Source organism: Macaca thibetana, chromosome 12 (assembly GCF_024542745.1).
Source record: "Macaca thibetana thibetana isolate TM-01 chromosome 12, ASM2454274v1, whole genome shotgun sequence".
Classification (NCBI taxonomy): Eukaryota; Metazoa; Chordata; class Mammalia; order Primates; family Cercopithecidae; genus Macaca; species Macaca thibetana.
The window spans coordinates 33,042,108-33,069,889 of record NC_065589.1 but is presented as its reverse complement, the minus strand read 5'-3'; the positions used below and the strand labels follow the sequence as shown (position 1 = coordinate 33,069,889).

The 27,782-nt window shown below is 35.3% G+C and overlaps 1 protein-coding gene across 31 annotated transcripts in view; it reads left to right on the top strand.

Moving 5' to 3' along the window:
- The window catches only part of MAP2 (microtubule associated protein 2), a 310,528-nt gene that overhangs the window by 218,722 nt on the left and 64,024 nt on the right, over positions 1 to 27,782 (top strand). For 30 of the 31 annotated variants that reach the window (XM_050752606.1, XM_050752604.1, XM_050752607.1 and 27 more), the window contains one exon: positions 10,558 to 10,842. In XM_050752606.1, the coding sequence (XP_050608563.1) occupies positions 10,581 to 10,842 (262 nt within the window). In that variant the 5' untranslated portion in view covers positions 10,558 to 10,580. Of the gene's footprint in view, positions 1 to 10,557; positions 10,843 to 16,920; positions 18,116 to 27,782 lie in introns of those variants that run through there. The other variant, XM_050752623.1, reaches the window with a different exon arrangement.

Sequence of the window (27,782 nt, the reverse complement as noted above, 5' to 3'; positions counted from 1 at the left end):
GTCAAGAACCTTTTCCTCTGTTTTTCTTAGAAGACAAAGAGGGAGAATATAGAGTTGCAGGCAGCCCTGCAACTCTATATTCTCTATAACATTAAATATGTTAATAAGACCCTGTCTTATTAACAGATGTTTAAGCTTAGAACTTCTCAGCATTTATAAGCAAAAATATGGATTCTGCATAAACTTCTAATACCATTAAGGACAAAAACAAAAGTTTCTGTTTTGTGGTACTGATATGCATAGTAATAGTACAAAGCATAATTGAGCCTACGTGGAAAAGAGAAACAGTATTTATATGCTTAATTATATTACACAACTGGTCGTTTTAGCCTTTTGTTCATCTGTGGATATGGAGCAGCACAAAATTATAAGGCCAATGTTTCTGATTGAACTGGCACATTACATGATGATAGGTCAGAACACATTATAGAAAACATTCTAGAGCTCTCTGTGGAAAGCACATTATTAAAATGGAGACATGCCTATCTGACACATAGTGTATTTTTCCTTTAGATTTTGCAAGAGTTTATTGTTTCTCTTTTTGCCAATTTTTGAGAGTAGTTAGTGCTGCCTGGTAATAACTGTCATCAGTGACAATTCCTGTGCTTTGTGATCTTTCTAATATTGTAATCCAAAGAAAACCAGTGAGGTTTGTGATTATGTGGGAATCCCAGGAAGGAAAGTTCTATTCTACTTAATGATATTTTCAGCACACATGTCTCAATGATCTAGATACTAAATAATTCAATTACGTCTTTGAGAGCTTTACAAATTCAGAGTTATCTACCACACATTTTCACCCTGCTTGTTACCCCACATCCACCTCCAAAATGATCTAACAGGTAAAGAAAATTGTAACTCAATTTGAGATATTTTAAGCAAGTGTACTTCTATCACAAACCGTTAACGAACGCCAAGGAGTTTCTAAAATAAATGTTTGAAAGACAGTTTGAAAATGCCAGGGACTGCCCATTGTTTTCATAATGTGAAGTAGATTTTTTTTTAAACCATGGACAATTGGTAATTTTAAACATTCTTGGAAGATATTACAAGTAGGATTAGGCACAACAGAGCACTGCCTTATTCCCGGTAAGCTAGAATACAAGCACCCTATCTTGTGATTTAACTCCATCAACTCATCATAAATGCTCTGGACAAAGGAAGTAAAAGACCCAACTTCTATTCATGAGAATAGTCATGCGATCTATCAACATAATTGCCTTAACCCTTCACTTCAGTTGGTCTATAGGGATGTTCCATGTGTGTATTTTTATCACTCCTCGTTTTTTTCTGAGGTCCTGTGCAGCAAGCTTGGCTGAAAGCACTAGTCTTCAAATGTCAATGTATCAGAGTTACCCTATTGAGCGTGTTAAAGTATCAATTTGCAAGTCCCACATTGAGAAATTCTAATTTGTTAAACCTGCGTTGGAGCTAATTGACTGAAAACACTGTAAGACACATTGGAATGGATGATCACCAAAGATCACTTCAGTTTTATGATTTTAAAACCTTTTCTCAGATGGATTGAAATAGTTTATCTTAAAAATATTTCTAAACCTATATATCATGTGGTTGCTATTATGATTACTAGACCTCTATATATCACCCCATTTATACAGATTTAGAAATATTTTTACTAGACTCTATTCGTTTCCAGTAGTTTGTTTTACTTGGTGTTATTTTTCACATGCACCGGAGCATATGAAATGAAGTTAGAACTTGAATTCCATACTTCTACCATGACAGCCCTCAAAATTAGATTCAAAACTATTCCCCTCTTATCCAATTTGCTATATAGTGTTGGCCAAACATCCACAGCAGGCAGAACCTTTTTGTGTTTATCCTGAGGTAGGTAATTGATTAATTAATATTCCTTCAACATTGAATACATATTTGAAAGCTGAGAGGTGGAGGTTGCAGTGAGCCGAGATGGAGCCACTGCACTCCAGCCTGGACAATGATGTGGGACCCTGTCTCAAAAAAAAAAAAAAAAAAAAAGAAAAGAAAAGAAAAAAAAAGAAAATGAAAATGAAAGCTAATGTATGACCAAAGGCTGTTTTGATAGTTTTTTATATTGCTATCATGGTTTGGTTATGCACACCATACTTTCACATAACCCCTTTTAGACTTTGAAGAAAAGGTATGGAAAACTTCAAATTTTTAAGTGGGTAGAAAATGAGAAAATGGTTTCTTTTTTAGTAAAATGTATTTCTGATTTGCATCCTTAGTCCTGGAGTTATCCAGAGAAAATAAATTCAAAATTCATCAATAGCTCAGACTGACGGCAGAGTTATCAGGGACATTTTCTTCTGGGCATTTCTGCTTGCTGCTTATTTCTTTGCTTTAGTCTGGGAAATGTGACAGCTGTACCTTATTTTCTTGTGTCTGCAAGCCCTCAGGGCATATGTGCTCAGGAACTACTTTGTGGTACACTTAAATAAGTATATCTATTCACTACTTGCTCTAAAAAACAAAATGCAGGAAACATCAGAGTATATATCAAATTACTTTTTTCCATGTGCAATATTCAGGCAATGCAATAATAGATGGAGGTACAGGTGAAAATGCTTCTCTTTTTAAGCCAGCTGTTAAATGCATTAAGTTTTAATTTGTATATGCAGTTTTATAACACTTAGATAACCAACCAAAATAAGTTATTTGGCTATCTCCAATATAATAAGTCATTTATCATTTTAAAGTTATTACTCACTTACTAGCTACATTTGCTTGAATGATAATTAAAAGGATATTCCAAGGAAGAACAAAGGAGAAATACGTAAAAAAAAAAAAGCTAAGTAATTTATTCCAACAAATCAGATTTTTCTTCTACAGTTTGTTAACCTGTAACCTATCTGAAAGGTCTAAAATATTAAAGTTTTGTGAGACATTTTGTGTGAAAAATATTGTTGCCTATTTTGTACTTCATTTGCTTTACATGAAAATAAGCTATTGTATGCTAAATAATATTATATAATTTTATTGTAAGAGCTATGCTCTAAAGTAAAATGTTAAAAGGCAATATGTACAGTTATGTATTTATGATATATATGCTGCAGGATTTCAGAAAAGATTTGATAACTTTCAAAATTGTAAATAAAATAAGGAACAGAACATAGTGCTCAGGACTTAGAATAAGGTAAATACTGCATTAAGCATTAAAATTCTTGTGAATAAAAGAAAATAAGGGAACAGATGTATTTCCTGTTAGTCTAATTATCAGAAATAAGCAAAATAAGCTGGGTGTGATGGCTTATGCCTATAATCCCAGCGATTTGGGAGTCCAAGGTGGATGGATTGCTTGAGCTTAGGAGTTCAAGACAAGCCTGGACATTATGGCAAAACTCTGACTCTCTAGAAAATACAAAAATTAGTTGGGCATGTGGCACATACCTGTAGTCCCAGCTACTTAAGAGGCTGCTTGAGAGGCTGATGTGGGAGGATCACTTGAGCCTGGGAGGTTGAGGCTGCAGTGAGTGTGATTGCACCACTGCACTGAAGCCTGGGCAGCAGAGTAAGACCCTGTCTCAAAAAATTAAATTAAATTAAAGTAAAGTAAATTAAAGAAATAAGCAAAATGTAGGTTATCATCTTATTTCTAACTTCCAATATAAGTTAATTTATTATGCATATTTTTTGGAAGAGGCAATCACATCACAAAAGATAAGGTTTCAATAGTAGTGTTACAGATTTGGAGGCAGACTTTTGGGCTGCCTGTGAACAAGTCCAAATTTTTTCTTACACACAGTAAAAGAGGAATTCATGTAAGTATCTAGACACATACTCAAGTAAGATTCTAGAATTATAAAACATAGAGCATTACAATCTTAGGCCTGGAAAATACTAAAAGCAGATACATTTAAATATAAGAAAATCCTAATGCAGTAGAAATTGAATTATTGATGTTCCAGTCAATACTCTAGAAATCTGATAAATAACAGCAGTGATGACTAAAAGACCTACTCATCAGCTACAAAATGAGTTTCCAAGAGTCTACATTAATTATCATATTAGATAAAGAAGTTTCTATTAAGTAATTGAAAATTGGAATATGTCTGTCCCAAAATTGTTTTGCCACAGTACCCATGTTTCATATTGAACTGGATGTTTCCTTTTGTTCTTTCTTCATTCCTTTTGTTGATGTTGTTGTTGTTTCTTCCTATTTTTTACTTGCTTCTCTCTCTCTTCTATCGATTCTATTTCTTTACTAGAATGAATAAAAACATTTGGTTACTTATTGTATTAGTCCATTCTCACATTTCTATAAAGAAATACCTGAGACTGAGTAATTTATAAAGAAAAGAGGTTTAATTGCCTCATGGTTGCACAGGTTGTACAAGAAGCATGCTGCTGGCATCTGCTCAGCTTCAGGGAGGTCTCAGAAAACTTACAGTCATGGTGGAAGGCAAGTGGGGAGCAAGCACCTCACATGACCAGAGCAAGAGTAAGAGAGAGTGAGGGGGGAGGTGCCACACACTTTTAAACAACCAGATACCATGAGAGCTCACTATCATGAGGACAGTACCAAGGTGGATGGCGTAAACCATTAATGAGAAAACCACTCCATGATCCAGTCACGTCCTACCAGGCCCCACCTCCAACACTGGCAATTACATTTCAGTATGAAATTTGGGTGGGAACACAGATCCAAACCATATCACTTATAAAATTCATAAATCATGGTACCAAAACCTTTTAATCAAAAGTACTTGTTTTACTGAACAGTATTAAAACATGTAAGCATTAAGTCTACCTTAAAACAAAATTGAAGAATGTTACATATGTTAAAAAGACCAGAAATTAATTCATATACCATTTCAACTTGAAATGTAAGCTCTAGGAAGACCATCCTATTCTGGTTATATAACAGTTTTATTATGCTGATATACGATCATACAGCTTAAATCATCAATAGGTTAGAAATCTGATCAATACGAAGTCTCTTAGTTTGGCTCACATCATTGGAATCGAAGGTTAATGTCACATCAGCAAACACTAAAGAATCTTAGATTTTTCATAATTTTCCATCAGTGAAGTTATTCAGAGTGCAGGAGTGATCAGTGCTCAGAGGTTGGTATAAAAACATTCATGTTCTTTTCAAGAACATTAGAATGAAAAAAACAGATCTTAGGTTTTTCAAGGGAAAAAACTGGAATTTTAAAAAACAGGAGTTTTAGCTTTTGATGAAGTAGAAATAAATGTGTCCATAGAAACCCTCAAGTATCAAGACAAAATTGTTTAACAACCAAAGGTAGCAAACATCAAAGCTCACCACTCAGATTCATAAGTAACATTTCTAGTGGCACAATATTGTTTCTTTTTTTAAATAATATACCTTACCTAGAAAGAGTACTTGGGCCCTTTACTATATAGCATAATAGTCATGATACAATAAAGTCAAGTGTAATACCTCACCCTAATATCAATAATAGATGTTTAAACGTCTTGGATTTCTTTTTTTTTTTTTTTTTTTTTTTTTTTTTTGAGACGGAGTCTCACTTCGTCACCCAGGCTGGAGTGCAGTGGTGTGATCTCGGCTCACTGCCACTTCCGCCTCCCAGGTTCAAGCGATTCTTCTGCCTCAGCCTCCCGAGTAGCTGGGACTACAGGCGCACACTACCACACTAGGCTAATTTTTGTATTTTTAGTAGAGAGGGGGTTTCACCATGTTGGTCAGGCTGGTCTCAAACTCCTGACCTCATGATCCACCCGTTTCAGCCTCCCAAAGTGCCGGGATTACAGGCGTGAGCCACTGCGCCCGGCCATGTCTTGGATTTTTAAAAAAATGCTTGTCACACACAACAGTATTCCCATTATATATTGACATATGTTTTTTGTCCTAAAAAGCAAGATTCCCATTGCAGTATATTATAAATTGTAAATCATTGTTTTAGTCTTAGATTTCCTTGCTCACATTATCAAGCTAGTCTTTGCAGGGAAGGGAAATAAGGTGGCCAAGATGGTGAAACCCCATCTCTACTAAAAATACAAAAAAAAAAAAAAAAAATAGCCAGGCGTGGTGGCATGCGCCTGTAATCCCAGCTACTTGGGAGGCTGCTGCAGGAGAATCGTTTGACCCCGGGAGGTAGAGGTTGCAGTGAGCTGAGATCGTGCCACTGCACTCTAGCCTGGGTGACAGAGCAAGACTCCATCTCAAAAAAAAAAAAAAAAAAAAAAAAAGAAAGAAAGAGTTCAGGTTGCTTCTCAGCCTGCTCTATCAAAGCAGGGATTGTGTGGCAGATGCTCAGCTGTTTGGCAGTTAGGAGCAGTTAAGATCTGTGATCTTTTGCAATTTGGAGAGTTTCCCATTGCACAGTAGGAACGGAATGTTAAAAATTCCTAGTATCTCACAAGTTTTTTAGTAGATTTGGAGATAATTTGACTTTGTCTTCACTTTTTTATTTTTATCTTTATTTGCTTAGAGACAGAGTCTTTCTCTGTCACCCAGGTTGAGTACTGTGGCACAATCATCGCTCACTGTAGCCTCAATCTCCTTGGTTGAAGTGATCCTCCCACCTCAGCTTCCTAAATAGCTGTACTCAGCTAATTTTTTTTTTTAAAAAGGTTTTTTTTTGTAGAGATGGGATCTCACTATGTTGATCAGGCTGGTCTTGAACTCCTGGCCTCAAGCAATCCTCCCACCGCGACCTCCCAAACTGCTGGGATTATAGGCGAGAGCAACTATACCCAGTCTTTATCTTCTTTAATTGCACATTCATATAGTTTTCAAAGAGATTCGGGAAAAAATAATATTACATCAGGAAGAAGAAATTAAAGAAAGCTATGGTCACTTTTAACTATGTTGAAAATACCATTTGAAGAATAGAGATAATCTGTGACCCCAAAACTTTGATTAGAAGTACAAGTGAAATTTATCATCTTATGGGTGGTGTTTTAATAATATTATGTTGTGATTATAAATGAGTGTGGCCAAATAGTGTCTCCTTTTGTTCAATAAACTTTTCCCTAAAACAGAGGCAATCGTTTCAAGTTATATTTTCTGTAAAAGTAGTTTTGTCAGAGCCATGCTAATTTGAGTTTGAAATCTCCTAAAATGATCATTACTTACTAAATGGTTAGACTATCTTCTTTCAAAAAGCTCAATAAATTAAGAAATAATACCTGATTAATCTGTATACATTTTAAGGAATATTATCTGAATAGTCTTACCAGGAAGTTGGGTGATACTTTTTGGGTACTAATTTTGATTTGTTTGTGATTCTGGTATTAAGCGAAATCAGTGGAGCTAGCCAGCCTTTTCTTCTTCCAAAATTAGCTTTTATTAACTAATTTTAACAATTCAAAACTCTAAAGCATTAAATACTAAGGAATTCATTTTTTAAATGTCTGTCCTCTTGAAAATAAATTATCTTAATATTTTAAATGGATGATTACCAAGTAGCACTCTTTCTATTTAAGTGTTGGTTTGCTAGGTTTAAAATAAAGATTCTTGGTCACTGAGAAATCTGTTCCAGAAAGCCCTATGGCAGGGGGGTGAGAGAAGTCAAATGTAACTGAGAGTTGTGGGTGCTTATATTGTTGTATTTTCTTTTAATATTTGGTGGCTAGAACTCCTAGAGTTAAACATGGACTAAAGTACAAACCTAAATATTTCCCAGATCCTCTGGGGGATGTTAATAAATATGGTGTTAGAAAAAGTTTTGTGGCCAATTGGTTTGGGATGTTTTGCACATCACTGCCTTTGCCTGAGATTCAAATATCCAGTAGCACATCAAAAGCTTTCAGAAGGCTCATAGTGTTCCTGCTCATGTAGCTTAGCATCTCATCTGAACACTTTACCTCTGTGGTCTTCCTCTCCAAAACACATAACCTTAAACCAATCATGACAAAAAAATTAGACAAATCTCGATAGGGGGGTATCCTATGATTTATCTGATTAGTACTCCTCAAAACTTTCAAGGTCAAGGTCTTAAAGGAACCTAAGGAGACATGAGAACTAAATGTAATATAGTATCCTGGATCAGATCCTGAAATGAAAATGAAAGACATTAAGTAAAAACTAAAGTAATCTAAATAAACTGTGGACTGTTGTTAAAAGTAGTGTATCAATATTGGTTCACTAATTATATAAATGTACCATATTGATGATGCAAAATGTTTAAAATAGGGAAAACTGTATGCAGGGGGTAGATGGGTAGTCTCTGTAGTATCTGCTTAATATTTTTGTAAATTTAAAACTGTTTCAAAAATATAAAGCCTATTAACTCAGAAAAAGCTACATCAACAAGGCATGTTATTTATGTGAAACTTTTTCTATTTACAGTGTTCTCTGTGTACACAAAATAAATTGGGCCATATAAGAATATGGAAATCTTAATCAAGCTCTTTGGTAAAACAAACAAACAAAAAGAAATAAAAGCATGTAAAGATTAGGATACTGAAGTAGGCAAGAATCTATCAGTAAAATGTTGCAATCCAAAAGGTCACAATCAGAATCTAGATGATTTCCTCAGTCTTTTACATACATGAAGATGCCACAACTCCATGGAAATACAATGCTTAGGCTACCCAATTAGATATTTTGATATGTGACCAGAAGAAAATGGCAGAATGGAGTGTAGAACACTGCAGAATGGTTTTTATAAAAAGATGTAGCTAATTTTTCAGTGTACACAGGGAGAGGTTAATTCCGAGAGCACTCTCTTCTCATTAGACTACCATGTCTGGTACATTTGCCATGAGTGTCTTAGGATAGCCATTCATTCCTACACAATATCTGGGAACAGATTTGCAAGTAACTCTCATTGTTGTACTCACCAAGTTTGCAGGCTCCCATTCCTATTCCAATGTTGTATATGTAATGATTAATGATATAATTAATAAATAATAACAAATGTAATAACTACTGTTTATTGAGCATGCCAGGAACTGTGTTGAGTCCTTTATTTTATTCTGCTTACACTTGGTAACAAACCAATAAACTAAGCATTGTTCTCGTTTAATAGATGAGAAAACTCTCCTGTGCACACAATTCTTTACACATAGTGAGGTAGCAATACTCCCTGATTTACTCATAAGCCCTTCAAATCAATGTTTTAAAAGGTAAATTTTTACATCTTGTTTAAATATGTTCTTAGGGAAGATAAATAGAGCTGTTTTGGGAATCAGTTTTGGGAGAGATTTGATGCTGTAGTCAAATTGGCTTAAATGAATTAACTGATCTAGCTCTTCCTGCTATGAAGAGAAAATAGAGAGAGCAGAGGATAGCAACAAAATTCAGTTAAAAAACCCCAGACAAATGCTTGTTAGTAATCTGATGGGAAAACTTACTTTATTTATACTTTCTCCAAACAGAGCTTGGTAGTAAGAAGTGGATTTGTCTTAATATAACTTTTGCTTACTTGTTTGGAGGTCTTTGCTTGAGATACTTTTTTGAAAAAAGGAAGATGTTCTTAGTTTCCACCAAAGACAGTATTGTCTGTATTGTCATCCTTACTGTGGAGATGATAAGCCATCAATAAGGCTACATGGTGAGCAACAGCTTTCCAAAACTGAGTGGTGAATCACCTCTTTTCAATTATATATCTAAACTTGGTAATATCAGCTTGTAAGAGAAGGTCATGCAGTATCTTCCATCCAATTAACATGCATAGAACACCTCCTCCACAACTCATTCATCCTTTGCTATAATTTACAACTTCCTGTTATATGTCAATGGTTTTAACTTTTTCAGATCTTATTCGATTTAGCTAAGAAATAATGCCATAAGATAGGATGTAGGCCTAATGCTATATTTATTTCCTTTCTCTCTGTAAGATTTATATTAATAGAAAATGTTATCTCCTCTTAGTCTATAGATAGGGTCCAGGAAAGTTTATTAAAAAATTAAGTTAAAGCTGTCTTTCTTTTAATTCACAATATCCAGAAAAGCATATCTACCTTTGGCTTTAATTGAACACCCTTGAAACCAATATGTTCTTAGAGAAGATAAATAGAGCTGTTGAACACCATTTTAGCTAATCATGACTTTCAGTGAGATCTAGAAAAGACAATAACTAACATTAGCCGACGGCTAATGTTAGTTATTGTCTTTTCTAGATCTCACTGAAAGTCATGATTGAAGAAAGTACATGGGATAATTTTCCATGGTATAGAATTCCTGCTGTCATTCTTCCTTCCACATTTTCTAGCCAGTTTTCTCATACTGCAGATTTTCCCTATGCTGAAGGATTCCTTGACTCTACCGTACAGTCAACATTCAAGACCATAGTTAAATGAAAGTTCATTAAGATGTGTACCTAAATGCCAAACACTAGTTTTTTTCATTGTTCTTTGGTTTTTGTTTGTTTACAAAGAGGAACATGTGTAGAATGACAGTGATCTTATTTTAAAAGAACTAATATTCCAGAAATGGTCTGTAAAACTCAAGATGAACTAATTGACCCATTCTTGATATTAAACATAGGTTATTGTACATATTTTCTTTGACTATAGAAAGCCACTTGTTTGCTACAAACTTCTCCTATCTTGGTACAACCAATATCAGATCAGAAGATTTCCCCAAAGTAATAGCTGCTATTTTTCCTCTTTAAATTGCAGGAGAAATAATAAGGCATTGAAGAATGGCAGATGAACGGAAAGACGAAGCAAAGGCGCCTCACTGGACCTCAGCACAGCTAACAGAGGCATCTGCACACTCACATCCACCTGAGATTAAGGATCAAGGCGGAGCAGGGGAAGGACTTGTCCGAAGCGCCAATGGATTCCCATACAGGGAGGATGAAGAGGGTGCCTTTGGAGAGCATGGGTCACAGGGCACCTATTCAAATACCAAAGAGAATGGGATCAATGGAGAGCTGACCTCAGCTGACAGAGAAACAGCAGGTAACTAAGGGCTCTGCTGTCACCAAGTGCTTGCTTTGTGCTTTGAAGTCAGTTTAGTCTGAAAGTGAATTAATATACAGCACTGATCCTCTTTCACTAGTGCTAGGACTGAAATTCCAGTCAGTCAGAGGAAATAAAAGAAGAGAAAAATCATGGCAACTAACTTGACATTAGCTACATTCTCAATCCCATTCCCCTATTTAATTTTTGTCACGTGAATTTTTGCAGGCTGAGTATATGTATGTTTTGCTAGAAACCTTCGGCATTTTAACTCATTGAAAGAATATTTTACAAATAGTTTTTTTTTAATTCTCTTGAATGACTTTGTACCTAAATCCAATGGATTGATTTACATGCATATTTTTAGAGCAGAAAAATGCAAAATACATAAATATATACTGTAATTTTTTTAACCCATCACTCAACAAACTACAGTTGAGCATTTTCTACATGCAAGGTGTTGTGTTAGCTTCTGTGCCAGTGCATGTGCAAGACATGGTCCCAGAACTCCATGGATCAGATGATCTTGGAGTAGACATGAGACTTGTGCGTATGATTATTTGGATGCAAAGCATAACATGTAAGTGCCACATGAGCAGTATAGAAAGGCAGAGTTTAAAGCAGATTATTTCTGCTTTGGGCCAAAGATGGTGCACAAAACCATCTTGGGGCACTGCAGCAAATTCACAAGAATACAACAAGGTATTTTAAATATTTAAGGGGAGCAGTGATAATATCTGTCAAACACTGCATGAACTATAAGCTCAAGATAATTTACAGTTTCAACATTACATTATACTATATTCCTTTAAGATATCATATCTTTGCAAAGATAGGTTTTCAGCAGTTGTTCTGATAAAAGCAAGTACCCTGCAGAAATCCATGTGAAATGGAAGAAGAGAATGATAGTGTCCAACCTGATTCCAGGATTTGAGAAGCTGTGCAGTGCCCCACAGGCACATATGTTCAATTTAGTATGAAATTGTGGTTGAGAATGAAATAAAAATATTATTTGCACGTTTCATGGTTACAATGAGGATTAAATAAGATACTAAAGTGTACAAAGTGAATGGCTCAAGAGACAATAACTGTTAGTTACTTTTATTATTACTGGTGGTAGTGGTGGTATCAATATGGATGGCATAGCACTCTTGATCAAGCAACATTTTTCTAAAGCTGAGTATACACAACTTTAAGAAGGTGGAACTTGGGTGTCAGGTGCGCTAACTAAGAGGATTTTGAAGGGATTGCAGCATGAGGGGATGAGGTCATGTTATAGCATATTGGTTGTGAGGAAGAAAAGAGTTAGTATGATATGTCAAGGTTTTTTTCACCATCGAATCTTGCAGCACCTGGCATTAGACCTTCAGTATTCCATAAATGTGTGTTGAGTGAGTGAGTGAATGAAGGAATAAATGAATAAATTCAAAAAGAAGAAAGTCCTCTTCACATTAATGGTGAAAACGATTGAAAAGTCTTACTTTGTCCCTTGGGCTCTCACCAGTTGACTCTCAGTGACTGTTATGAAGGCTTGTAATACACTAAAAAAAAAAAAAATCACTGCAGTATGCTTGGTCATGCAGTGAAAATCAATACCATTCACTATTTCATCTGTTCAGTAGTCTTAAGTATTTGAGAGCATCAGAAAAATCTCTTTGTCAAGACAGTATGTCATCACCAGCTTCTCTGAGAAAATAATACACATTTAAAAGAGGCTAACAGGCGTTTCTTTTAAATGATGGGTTTAGGAGCATCCAGAGTTAATTTTAAATTCAGCTCAACATGTATCAAACACATTTGGTATTAGATTTGGGAGATTGGTTACAAAAGTTTTGTGTGTATGTTCTGAGTGACAAAAATTGTAAACTGTCAGCCATGGATTACTAGAGTGATAGTCAATCCAAACTAAACTATGGTGTGATTTTTAAATTAACTTTCCTCTAGAAATAACAAGCCGAGTATTGAATCCATGAGATATGCATGTGTAGAAATCTATAGAAAAAGGAAAATGTAAAATATTATCTTTTCATACGTACAGAGGATGTTCCAGTGGTGAGTTAATGTGCAACTAAATTTCTTTCCAAACTCCAATTTAACAAATAACAAATTTTATCATTCATGGTTTATTGACAGCTGTTTCACAAATTGTGTAATAAAAATCATCTCCAGCGTAAACAGATGCTCTTAAATCCCAAATATGCTATTTAGAAATGCTATCATTTGATGATGGAGACTATAGATATGAGCTGGCATAATATTTTGATGTGATTATTTTAAAAAGGACCAGGGATCTATACATCAGCTCACTGTTTTATACAATCTACCAGTGTATTACATTTTTCCCTGTAATGAATAGTTCTCAGGCCACTGTTAGCATGAAGCATTTCTCAGTGACATCAGGTCCATAGCTGTATGTTGTAGTATCCAGGACATTACCGATTAAATCCAAAAATCTTTCTTCTACTTTCCTTTGTTGCTATAATCTTCTCTTTGCATTTTAAAATAACATTTTCTCGAAGGTTGTTTCTTTTTAACCATCTATATAAATAAGATCACATGATAAATAAATTGCAATCATCATCTTCTTCCCCCTTTTCTCCTTCATTAGAGTGGGCTCACTTCAACCAAGATCCTTACTTTTTCCCCCCATCCACTCCTTTAATGTTCGTCTTCATTATGGGCAATCATAATTTTTAAAGATGCAAACCCATAGTCAGTGTATCCTTGATCTTATGCACTGACACCAGAGTTTGGGAGGGTGGATAATGTTAGAAGGCAATAATAATTTAAATTGGCTGGGGGCAGTGGCTCACACCTGTAATCCTAGCACTTTGGGAGGCTGAGGCGAGCAGATTGCTTGAGTCCAGGAGTTTGAGACCAGCATGGGCAACATGGCAAAACCTCATCTCCACAAAAAAAAAAAAAAAAAAAAAAAAAAAAAAAAAAAAAAAAAAAAATTAGCCAGGTGTGATGTCACACACCTGTGGTCCCAGCTACTCGGGAGGCAAAGATGGGAGAATCACCAGAGCCCAGGGAGATCGAGACTGTAGTAAGCTGTGATCAGGCCACTGCACTTTGGCCTGGGTGACACAGCAAGACCCTGTCTCAAAAAAATAATGTTAATAATAATCTAGATTTTGTCCCTTTCTTTATGATTTAAAACTATCCATAGGAAGATAGAATAGGTTGCTCAACTATAGCATAATTTTTTCATTCTTTAAGATTTTTTCTTACCACTAAAGTGTCCTTTTTAGAAGCCATGCCACAGAAGCATGAAAAAAAGAAATGAGAAGCTATTAATCATCTAGCCACTTAGGAAAGCTGTTGTTATAATAAGTCTAAAGTGTAATTTTTATCTTTGTCTTTGTTTTTTTAAATTTTTATTTTCATGGATTCGGGATTACAAGTGCATTTTTGTTACATGAATATATTGCATGGGGTGAAGTCTGGGCTTTGAGTGGACCTATCATCTGAATACTGAACATTGTACTCAATAGGTAATTTTTCAACCCTCACCTCTTTTCCACTCTCCCCACTTTTTGAGTCTCCAGTGTTTATTATTTCCATCTTTATGTCCATGTGTATTCATTATTTAACTCTCACTTAGAAGTGAGAACGTGTGGTATTTGATTTTCTCTTTCTGAGTTATTTCACTTAATATAATGGTCTCCAGTTCCATCCATGTTGCTGCAAAGGATATGATTTTATTCTTTTTTATGGCTGCATAGTATTCCATTGTATATCTACACCACATTTTCTTTATCCAGTCATCCACTGATGGATGTTTAGGTTGATTCCATACCTTTGCTATTGTGAGTGGTGCTGCAATAAACATATGAGTGCAGGTGTCTTTTTGATATAATGATTTATTTTCCATTGGGTAGCTACCCAGTAGTGAGATTGCTGGATGGAATGGTAGTTTTATTTTCAGTTCTTTGAGAAATCTCCATACCGTTTTCCATAAAGGCTGTAGTAATTACATTCCCATCAACGTTGTTTAAGAGTTCCCTTTTCTCTATATCATTGTTAACATCTGTTGTCTTTTGACTTTTTAATAATAGCTATTCTGACTGGTATAAGTTGATATCTCATTGTGGTTTTAATTTGCATTTCCATGATGATTAGTGATGTTCAGCATTTTTTCATATACCTATTTGGCCATTTGTATGTGTCTTCTCTTGAGAAATGTCTATTCATGTCCTTTGCTCACTTTTTAATGAGGATTTTTTTTCATGTTGAGTTGTTTGAATTCCTTAGTCCTTTGTTGGATGCACAGTTTGCAAATATTTTCTCCAATTCTGTAGGTTGTCTGTTTACTCTATTGGTTATTTCTTTTTCTGTGCAGAAGCTTTTAAATCTAACTAAGTCCCATTTGTCTATTTTTGTTTTTGTTGCATTTACTTTTGGGGTGTTAGTCATTATAGTTCTTTGCCTAGGCCAATGTTCAGAAAAGTTTTTCCTAGGCCTTTTTTCTATGATTTTTGTAGCTTCAGGTCTTACATTTAAGTTAATGCATCATTTAAAAATTGCTTTCCAAAGTGTAAATAATAAGAGTAACGGCTTGTAATAATTCTTTTCTGTGTTATCTTTATTGAAGAAAGCAAGAGGAATGCATTTTGGTCCCCACAGAGTTTCAGCTCTGAAGATAATTAGGAGCCTTGTCTTTAAGTTTCAGTTACAGGGTTGGGGCCCAAACTCGGATTAGAACTTGTATCAAGATCTTATAAGAGGGCAAAGGGATTCTTTGTAAAATTTGTAAAATATTGACTGGAAAATTATTTTAGAAAATGGAAAGTGACCTTTCAAATTTTAAGGGAGAAAAGCAATTGATTTATGTAATCATTGTACATGTGACTTAACAGTGTAGTTACACTGGTTTTGACTTCATCTAGTATTCCCTTAATAGTATTATATCAAATCCTATCTTTACTGTGCCTGTTTATAGAATCATTTGGAATATGGCACTTTCTAGCAGCAAAAACAGGGATGTGCAAACAAAGTGGTGGTTCTGTTTCTGACCTTGCTCTAAAAAAGTAATAATTTTGCTGTTGCTCACTTTTCATCTAAAGGAGGAAATTTCTATTCATCCCTCACAGAACTATTATGGAAATATATATATATATATCTACAGCTTAGAAATGTGTATAGAATTGCAAGCTGCCATAGTGCTCTTCAGTTTATAAAGCACCATCATATCTTTTATCTCATTTTATCTTTTTGCAATTTCCATGAGGATATCTGTCATTAGTGTCTTCTTTTTACAAATAAGATGACTAAGGCACGGAATGGCTGAGCAACTTGCCCAGTATTACACAGTAAGAAAGTAAGAGAGGTGAATTGTGACACAGTGTTCAGGAATTTCATGCTCCTCTCTTCTCAACTGTCCCACCCTCAAGAAGTGGTATGGATTTTTTTTTCTATCGTTTATAATTTACATGGCTTTATAAATATGCTACTCATTGTAAAAGCTTTCAAGACTTTTTTAGATGAGTGTATTTTTTTTTCTTGCTCTCAGGATTAATTCTGCAAATGTCAGGATTTTTTCTTTATTAGAAAACAGTGGTGAAGTCCGCTACTTTTCTGTCACAGTTGTGGATGATATGATTGAAATCTGGAAGGGACCAGTGAGATGACTTTTCACAGTAGATCACATGACTACTACGAGAACGCAAGTCTCTTGCCCTACAGACCAGTGCTCCTTCCACCATCCCCGTCTGCCACATTGAGAACAGCAGTTAGTTGCAGCAGTTATCAATTACAGGCAAAGCAGACAATTCTTCTATTCCAGAACTGCCACATTCATGTAATTTTAAGTGATATGATATCATAACTTTATTCCTAGTTTTCAATCTGAGTAGAGGAAAAGGGGAGGCAATTTTGAGATATTTATTGATACCAAAACATTTTTAAAGTATTTAAAGTCAGGCTTTGGTGATTTTTTACTATCTTAAAGTACAGTGCTGTGAACACTAGTAAAAAAATGCTGGTCACAGGCCAGGCGCGGTGGCTCACGCCTGTAATCCCAGCACATTGGGAGCCGAGGTGGGCGGATCATGAGGTCAGGAGATCGGGACCATCCTGGCTAACATGGTGAAACCCCATCTCTACTGAAAATACAAAAAATTAGCTGGGCGTGGTGACAGGCGCCAGCAGTCCCAGCTACTCAGGAGGCTGAGGTAGAAGAATGGTGTGAACATGGGAGGCGGAGTTTACAGTGAGCTGAGATCGCACCACTGCACTCCAGCCTGAGTGGCAGAACGAGACTCCGTCTAAACAACAACAACAACAACAACAACAACAAATGCTGGTCAGGGAGTAGAAAGTGCCTACGTGACCATCAAAAGCCAGTATCAGCAATCTCCTTGGGTAAATGTATGTAAAGATTAAAAGGCAATTCCTCACTATACTCCCCACAATTTACCAGGATTCCTTTGTCTCCCCATCATTTCCAGGCATGCTATCCAGACCTACCCACTGCCAAAGAGGCAGGAATGGAAAAGCTTTTCCAGGCTTTGCGTTGTCACTTTTTCAGGGAGCTCGTCATGGAGCTATGTCTTCTAAAGCCTGGTCCTACACTATCACATCCACATAACTCCAGCAGCCAAGTGACCAACACTCAGTTATATACATCTATTGTTGCTGCAGTTACTAAGTTTGAAAACACATGAAGGAAAAGTTTGGCAGCTCTCACATGCAAAAAGCTGAATATGCCTTTCATAACGCTTTTCTCTCTGTTCTGCTTTTCAATCTCAAAAGATTCAAACCTACCTTTTCTCACCTCTCTCTTTCTCCCCTGCCTCCGTTTCTAGATTTCGCGATTTACTAATAGGAGTCAGCATCCCATTTAAAATATGGCCTATTCTATGTAATATGATATTAATTTATGCAGAGCAGAATAGCACTGAGCCATTTCTCCTGCAAAATGACTAAAGCCATCCACACCAACCCCCCCCAAGCAAATAAACAAGCTCGCCTAACAATGCGAGAGGTTGCAGATTTTCCTTTCCTAGTTGCCATGCCAACCACTCATTGCTCTGGCTGCCATTTCCCTGAGCTCCGCAGAGAGAGGAGTGTGCAGAACAGTTATTTAGCATTCAAGGGTGGATCTGCAGAAAACCACACAGCCTCACTGCGAAGCATCTGGGCCTGGTGGCACCGAGGGATGAGGACAGAAAATGGGGATCTTTTCAGTGTTTTCCTTCTAAAGGTTAGGCATCTGGGGCTAGAAAGAGTGAGAAAGAACAAGGATTGATAGAAAAGGCAGTTCCACAAGGTTTGTATTGTCACGTTTGCTTTGTCCTATGTGGTCTCTCTACTAGGTGAAGCTGGTTGTGGGGATTAGTTTCAATCATAATATTTGGCTTGGCTTGTTGATGAATAGGATTTGAACCTAATTTAGGGCTAGCTTATATGGATATTATAATAAAGAATTGTGTCTTTTATTCTTGATACAATATGAGGTTGTATATAGCAGGTATTGCCAGCCAGAGCTTTTGATATTTTACAAATTAGAGGAAAAAACCAACGTCAGATAAAGTTTTGTTTCATTGTACAATTATAAGGTACTTTGTCCCATAAAAATCTGTCTTTGCTCTTTAGTCAAGTCTTAAGGTAGGATGAGATTTTCTTAAGATGGTAATTCTGAATCGAAATGTGAGGAAGACTTGGTTTCTCAAGACTTGTTTCCATTAAACCCTATGACTCAACAAATTGAGGTATGATTTTATTCCTTGGAATTTTAATTGCCTACAAACACTTCACGTTGTGAAGAGCAAGGCTCTATCTAACACAATATAATAGGATATTTAAAAACTGAGGTTAATTGCATTAACATATACTTCTATGTGTGTTCCTCAAGAAAATTCCTCCCATGCACTGTGGAAATCAGTCTCGTTTCTTGTCTCGCTTTGTGCTAAATGTCAGAACTACATCACAAGCACACACACACACACACACACACACACAAGTATTTTCTCAGATGTTTTGGTCCACTGACATTTTAAAAATTATTCTGTTGAATTTGAATCTTAATGCAACAGATTTGTGCCAATGACAATTCAGACCTATTTGTGAAAATTATTCTTTCTAGTTTGTTTTTAAGTGCAAATATAATTTAACTATCATTGTAATTTTTACTTGACCTTTCTCTCATCCTGTATTTTCCATGATCTTAAGTTTTCTCTCCTCTAATTTGCTGTCATGTTTGTCATCATATTTTTCTTTTAACGTTTTTCAATTTTTTTGATATTAAAAACACCTCCATTTAGATAAAAATTATAAACAATTCTTAAATGCTTTTTTATATTTAGCGAACAGATGAAAGTTATAAGTAATGGAAGTGAGTCTTCTATATTCATTTTCGGACTGTCTAAGCCTTTGTTTTGGTTAGGATTATGCATGGCCTTTATCTGTCCTTTGTTATATTTCGAAGTATTTTCTCCTCACAAAAGAGAAAAAGATAAAAAGATAAGATAAAAAATATAATGGTTTTGAACAAATAAGTTGCTCAAATATCTTGAGAATATATTTCTTATCAAGCAATAATGTGTTTTTAAGTGTGAAATATATATATACACATATATATATTCTTTGATTATATTACTTCTGCATGTCTGAGAAAGATATTTGCCACTGTATGCCAAATGCTGCCTTGCGATTTAGCATTGGGTTTCATTTTATTGCGGTTGGGAGGTTAGTAAGTAGACTGGAGAGTACCCAGCAGTTATCACTCCTCTTTTTTCCCCTCCAAGCTATTGAGATAAACTGACTCTTTCTGCTTCAGTGTGTCAAGCCTTTTTCTCTTCCACTCATTCCCTCACACTTCACTGCTCCCCAGTACATTACATAAAGCACGTGCTTTGACTGTCAGGGGAGTCTGGAAATCATATCAGGAGAGGATGAACAGAACAACTGGTGCTGCATTGCAGACCTGGTAGCTTCAGCATTATCTGACCTGGCATCGTGAGTCCTGGGGGAAAAGGACACTAAACCGTGTCCTGCCGGCTCACTGTGTAGCTCGTCTCACTGAATGAGTCACCATTCAGCAACACTCATAGAAAATGCAATTCAAAAACCAGCCAAGCTGACGAGCAAAGGAAGGGGAAAGCATATGTCATAGGTTCTCATGCAACTTTTAACAATGCTTTTAACAATTTTTGCAAATGCTGGGTGGTTATTAGAACACAGAAATAAGAGTAAAATACAGTCAATTTCAGGAATATGCAAGAAGGCATTAGGCAAAAATAGAAAAGAAAGGAGGAATCAAGATTCAGAGAAAAATCGTCCTAAATACATATGATTCAGCTTAAGCATCCTGAAAATCCATATTTTTAATTTGGAAACACAGGTCAAAGTGATGCTGGCATATGAGCACCTCTGATTCTTGCAAAGCATCTCTAGTATGAATGATCGGTCCTCTGACTGGTCTAAAATTTTCTCTTTTGTGACACGTTACATTTGCCGAATGTAAATGGGCAAGTTTACATTGTGGTGTTTTCATTCCCATGCAGCATTTTGCAACAAGTCATAGGAAAAACATTTTGGAAGGGTACCACCCTACAGCAAAGGTTCTCAGAAGTCTACCGTTAAAGATAAAGAGCTGTTGTTGATTTTATTCTCTCAAGTGAGTCTTCCTCTTCTGAACACCAAGCACCATGTTTATATCTTGCTAATGCAATTGATCATAGCAATCATTTTACTGAAGTTACTTGTTATTTGTTTTTATTCCAGTCACTAGGTTGGAAATGCTTTGAGGTAGAACCTGTACTTCATTCATCTTTCTTTTCCTTTTTGTATATAACACAGTGCTTATTTTCTATAATATGTGGGTGCTAGAACATATTTTTTGAATTAATATAAAGAAGAGAGGGCTGGGCATGGTGGCTTATGCCTGTAATCCCAGCACTTTGGGAGGCCAATACGGGCGGATCACTTGAGGTCAGGAGTTGAAACCAGCCTGGCCAACATAGTGAAACCCTGCCTCTACTAAAAATACAAAAATTAGCTGGGCGTGGTGGCACACACCTGTAATACCAGCTACCCATGAGGTTGCAGCCCAAGAATTGCTTGAATCCAGGAGGTGGAGGTTACAGTGAGCTGAGATAATGCCACTGCACTCCAGCCTGGGCAACAGAGTGAGACCTTGTCTCAAAAAAAAAAAAAAAAAAAAAAAAAAAAAAGAAGAAGAAGAAGAAGAAGAGAGAGAGTATCCATATATAGTTGTGAGAATGGAAATCACATAAACAAAATGGTCTACAAAATTTATACTACATTGTGAACAATAAATCTGCAGGAAAGACTATGTTAGAAAGGAAAACTGTGGCTAACGCCTGTGTCCCAGCACTTTGGGAGGCCAAGGCAGGCAGATCATGAGGTCAGGAGATCAAGACCATCCTGGCCAACATGGTGAAACCCCATCTCTACTAAAAATACAAAAATTAGTTGGGCTTGGTGGTGCACGCCTGTAGTCCCAGTTACTCAGGAGGCTGAGGCAGGAGAATCGCTTGAACCCAGGAGGTGGAGGTTGCAGTGAGCTGAGATCGCGCCCCTGCACTCCAGCCTGGTGACAGAGTGAGACCCCATCTCAAAAGAAAAGAAAAGAAAGAAGGGAAAACTGAGAATGAAGAGGTAAATCAAGAAACTGAAAACAGTCGAGATTCAAAGTAAGGACTTTAGAACTGTTGGTTAGGACAGAAAGAAATTAGGTAGGAACTCCAAAATACTGTAGTGAAAATATATAGTGGAAGACTTAACTTGTTCTGAAATTGGGAGTGAGAGTTGGGAGTAAAGAAAATATATCTTTGACTGACGATAGCTGTATAAGATATCAAATTGGAGATATTTTCTTGATGATGAAAATTACTGAACTGAAAATAATATGAAAAGTCCAGATAAATGAACTTTCTAAAAGATAATCTAGTGGTTAAGAAATACACAGATACAGAAAAAATTTTCATGTTCATTTCTGCAGAATTGAGGCCAGTGTAATAATTGGCTTGGGTTGAAAATGCCACCGAAATATCCTGTAAATGGAACTCTATAATGCATGTCCTTTTTGATCCTCTGACTATAAATAAGGATTGCTGCGCTGTTCTAGGTCAGGAGCTCAAGTAAATCTCATTTCTGACAAATGGGCAATCTAAATCTTAAAGCATTTGGATATTCTAAGTCATGGATTTAATATGTGCCTCCATTAAAGGAGTATACCAGTATCATCTTGGAAAGATATTATGTATCCTATTTTTGAAGACCAAATGTCACCAATGCCCTTTATTTTCTCTATTTCATCTTTGAGTCTATAAAATTATTTGCAAATGAGTTCTTAGATAGTAAACAACATTTTCATATCAAATTAGGAAATTTATACATTAACTTTAGGAAAATATTGTGATTTCAGTTAAATATAATTCCTTAGTTTCATTTTAGTTTTCATTTTTCACTTAATAAAAGCTTCCTGTGATCCATAATTTTCTTTTTTCCTTTGACATATTTGAATGAAAATGCTCCCATTTACATTTTCTAAATCTAATCATTAAGTATCTCAGTGTTTTTAGTGAAATTCTTCTGCAAGGAGGAAACTAATAATAGCAATAATAATTATCAACTTACTTTTATAAGCGCTTTAAAAAAATAAATCAGTTCACAGGATACTTTTTCTCCTTATTGCATTTTGCATCTTCAGCCCATGTTTGTTTATGTCTTTCTTTAAAAATTGACTTTGGTTATTTTTCTCATCAGCTTGAAAAATAGAGATTTGTGACTAAAGCTTTAAAAAAATTGGAATAAACTTGCTTTCCTTTGAGCTTTACTGGAACACAAATGCTGACCTGGGGAACGTGGCTTTTTCTCCAAATATTGCACTAACTTGGTGTAGATCACAACGCATGTAAGATATTTATTTTCTCCAAGCCAGTTCTCATCTAGTTTTTTAGAAGTCCTGATTGCTATAAGAAAAGAAGCAAATAATTAAGTTTGAAGCAAATATAGTAGCCACTTAACAAAGGTCACATTTTAAGAGAGGAAGTTCATTCAGTTCGGATAACTATAGTCCGCTGCTCTCATGTAAATATTTGCCATCCTGAAGAAAAATGTGTTATGAAATGCTCTGCAGAGCACATTTAACTTGCACATATGATCCTAATACAACATCAAAAATACTGCTCAAGGAGTTGGCTATTTTGGTGACACAGGTTCCCTTTCTAGTTGGATTTCACTCTTTAAGGGTGAACATAAATTACTCTAGTTGACAATTTATCATCTTATGATGGAATTACTAGATAAGTTTGAATTTAATTTTTTTGATGTGAAGAAAAAAAAACTCCCCCAAATTATACTTATTTTAAAGTAAATTTTATAATATTGAGCATTTCTTCAATTCTAACTGGAAATGCTTGAGTCTCCGGAGGCCTGAATAATGGTAAGTTTCAACTTTTCCCTGTGTTCTTTGATACAACTGAATGTGGAAAAACTACAGTATGTAAATAGAAAGTGGTTTTCTTTACTAGTTCTGTGGGAAAATGAAAATATGAAATTTTCTTTTAAAAGAGTATTTTGGACACTCTAAACTCTATTTAAAATGTTGAGGTATTTCTTGTATTTTATGCTATAAAGTTTCAGGTAAGACACTTTGATTAACATAATGATTGCATTAAAACAATACTACTCTTCCTATAGTTTTTGATCACCTTCTAGTTGTTTTCAGATCATGTCATTCCTGCCTCTTTGTTTCATGTGTGCATTTCAGAACTATCCAAGAAAAAGAGCAAAAACAACAAAGTTCTCTACTTTTATGAGAGTTTTTACTTTCACAATTTTTTTAAGAAAACAAACCCAAACTACAAACTCACATAAAATATTTTTGGAGGGGGTGGCCTCTGTAAAAGTTGGGAGAAAAATGACTGATAAACTAGCAAAGGGAAAGGAAAGGAATCTGAGAAACCAAGCTATTTTTAGGCATATTCTTACACCCAAGAATTGGTCAACTGCTTCATGATCAGGGCTCCTGTACATGAAATACTGAAATTGTAATTTCATTTTGGAAAACAAAGGTACAAGTCCTGATTTAGAAATTTTTCTTCTATGTTGGGAAGAAAATAATATATTTTTCATATATTATCATAGTAAACTGAATTTTCATTGTAATATTTTCCTAAAAATTTTAAAGCCTTTTAATGAAATCTGATTTTCCATATCCTCAGCAAGCCCCACGTATCTATTCCATAAGATTGTGATTCTCATTCCAAATGAAGCTCTCTTCGTAGACCAAGTATGTTGTAGGGGTATAGTAATATCTGCCTACCTAGGACCAGCCCTATGCGGAATTAGAAAGTAAATGAAACATGAGTTCAGCACTTTTCTATCTGCTTCCCCAATCCCATCTCTTCATTTTCTTCAAGTCAGCAGGCATATGCTCATATGCCTAAAATCCCGCCATAAATCCCATTACAAAGCTTAATTTCCTTGCCCTATATCAGGCTACCTACCTAGACAGCATCCTGTTCTTACATTTTTCTCAACTCTACCACTCCATCAAATTTTATCTACCTTTCTTTTTCTGCTGGGCTCCTACAATAGGACAACCAGAGCTATCACAATAACAAGTTATAGTTTTGTGCTTCTAGATATCATTTCTATTCTGATATAAAACTTCATTGTCTTCAAGTAAAGAGTGAGTTCTTTGGCAAGTATAGGTATAATAGAGATGGAATTCACGCTTTGAAGGTACTTCTAGAGGTGTGCTTGCTATCAATGAGAAGCAATACAGTCGAGAGACGCAGCTACAGAAAATGACATAAATAAACAACATCGAAGCAAAATCATCAATGTAAAATTTTATTTCAACAAACGTCCGAGAGATGTTTTCTAAAGATTGGTATGTTATTTGCAAATTTCTCAAGGTACTTTTGAAATTATTCTTATTTATTTTTTATTTGTCTTACATAATGAAGAATTAAAATTAAGAAATGTATTTAATAATATTTTCCATGGGATGCATTTATCAATACAGAACCTAAAAGAAATCATCTTTATTCTAGAATATTTTTGGCATGAAGAAATTTTAAAATTCTATTAAAGTCTTTGCTTTGTACTATCATAATGGTATCAAATACAAATATGCCATTGACCTTGCACTTCTTGCTATAAAAAGAAGATTTGCAAAGTCTCTTGATTTTGCTACTTACAGGTCTGGCAAACAGTGTTTTAACTATCATCAATTTTACATATTTAGAATTTTTCCAGTGAAGGTGCTCCCCTTCTCTTTGGTTGTGGCTGAGCTTTTATTTAACAGCATTATTAAAGAAAGAATAGTAGGATGGTTCAAATTTACTTTACTTTTTCTTTTTTTTAAGTAGGTATTTCAGTTTTCAGAAGTTCATAGTGTAATTGATTTTACTGTACCTCCCCCCACAAGATTACTAAAACATGATTATCTGATTATATATTCAGTTATGATTTGAAAATTATGAAGAACTACCATGTCTATTTAATATTGACTTTTAAAGTCTGCCAAGTCATTTCAGGTGCTTGTGTAGAGAGAATCTTTGCAGACAATACTTTTGTAGCTATAATGACATAAAATATGCAGGCATAGAAAATGAACAGTCACTTATTTACAACATTAGTAGTTAGTGAGAAACTTGCTAAGAAGAAAGCAGATTAGGTTGATGATTGCTGCTGTTTGTGAATTCTTAGAAAGGTGATGGGACGGAAAGGAGGTTTAAGCACTTATGGAGTTTTAATAAGGAGTTTAATAAAGAGTAAAATAAGGAGGTTTAATCTAATTATGCAGAAGTCATGTTGGTTTTTCCATGTGACCATTGAGTGTACCTTATGATGTATTTTGAACAAAGTGATTTTTCCTATCACATGGCTCCTAAATTCCATATGATTCTAGGTCACAAGGCCTCCAAAAATTTGCTAAGTTATGTTAGGGATGAGAGAGAAGGATCAAACAAAAGTTATTTAAGCTGCTGATCTTTACCATTTTATTGTAACAAATATAGCTTCTCCTAGAAGAAAGATCTGTGTTTACAGAGGTAACTAGTAAAGACTATTCTTGGTATATAGAGAACTTAATTTCAAAAGTTTATTCCAATGACATATTTTTAGAATCTAGAATTATTTTTTCCATCATATCCTCTGTCTCAGGCCAGCATTGACATTCCTATGTTTTGCAGCTATAGAAGCATTGATTTCTCCATAAGAAACCCTAGCCTTGCTCCTTGTGTCCAAGACCTGTGAGGTATCCACATACAGATGAGACTTTAAAAGCATGGACAGACCTCTATGTGCATGAGTACTAACACGTGCATAAACACACACACACACACACACACATACACGCACACACACACACTATTGCTTTTCTGCAAGCACACTATATTTTATATTTTGTTTATCTCACAGTTACTCTTTCTCAGGGTGGATTTATTCAAGGTCTCTTTGTTTTATTGGTATTTTATTTTCCCACTAATATTATTTAAAATGTCTCATGCCACATTCCTTTAGCAATGTCATGTATTTTAAAACTTAATGAAGAAGAGAATATAATCCAATTTCCCCACATCTACAAAGAGTAGTACAATTGTAACAGTTTTGACGAGATTCAAAACAGAACATTTCAGAGTTCCAAAAGTACTGTCAGTTCCCTCAGTGCCTTGATGATTGGATTCAATTTGTTAGTGTTAAAGCTATTTGAAAATTTCAGGGGAGCAAACCTCTCTAGAAATTTGTCTTTCTCAAGTGAAGATTGATAAAAAATTACAACCTTAGTTAATCAGTAAATGTGTAATATATGGGCCACAAACAGCATAAAAATGCAATACATTACTCCATTGGACACCCCCAATACCACCAGCAGTAGAAAACCTTAACTAGAACATGATAAATATAAAGCTAAATTGTAATGATATTGGCTTACTGTATTTCTCCTGCATAAATGTGTTTTCTGTTTCCCTACTTTCAGCTGGGCACTTAAAATTAGAAGCAAAATTTTACAGTAGGTACTATCTCTGATTTGTGCTTTTCTAATTACTTTTGACTCCGTAATGTAGTGTTTTTAACCTATGATGTCCTTTCACTGATAATAGTATTAATTTACTACATTTTCCTCCTTGACCAAATTTAAATGCTAGGCCAGTTCTATTAAACTCTAAAGACTTCATCTGAGTACATTAAGGTGTAATCTAAACAAGATTGTGGGTTTGAGCATGTATGTGGAGGTACAGGAATAAAAAGAGCAAGAGAGGGAAAATTATCCTATAATTATACACTGTACTCACAATCCTAGTCTACCAATTTGTAAATCCATTTCCTAAGAGGACCATATGAGTGACTGTGGCAGGATCAGTCAACATTTGTGGCCACTACTAGTAAATCTTAAAGAAGAAAAATAAAACATGTCCTTCAACAAGATTGCCCCTCTTTAAACAAAATTTAAATGTAGGAACACCGTATCTTACTCATCTTTGTATCCCCCTAATGACTAAGAATAGCTCCATTGTCTATAACAGGTGCAAAATAAATTCTCTTAAATTTAAGTACCCATCAGAGCCGAATTTTGTGCCATCATAATTCCTTTATCTTAAATGCATTTGTCTTTGTTAACTAACTTCACCTCAAATGCATTTTTCCCCATAAACGAAATTGATCCTTGTTTTAATCACTAAATCTTTAGAAGAAATATCTGGGGGGAAAAAAAAAAGCTGGTGGGCAAAGATCTGTAGCTGTAGTGTTGGCCAGTGTGACCCCTGAGATTAATAGAAGTCTGTCTAGGGTGAGACATGCCAATGCTGGCCTCTAATTAATGCAAAGGTGCCAGGGAAACAAACAAACAAAAACCCAAGAATTTGCTCTTTTAATTTCCTCATCAGTTGATTACAGGAAATAGTTTCAGAGGAACCATTTACTCTCCAAATTGAGCAAGGAGTAGAAGCAAAGAA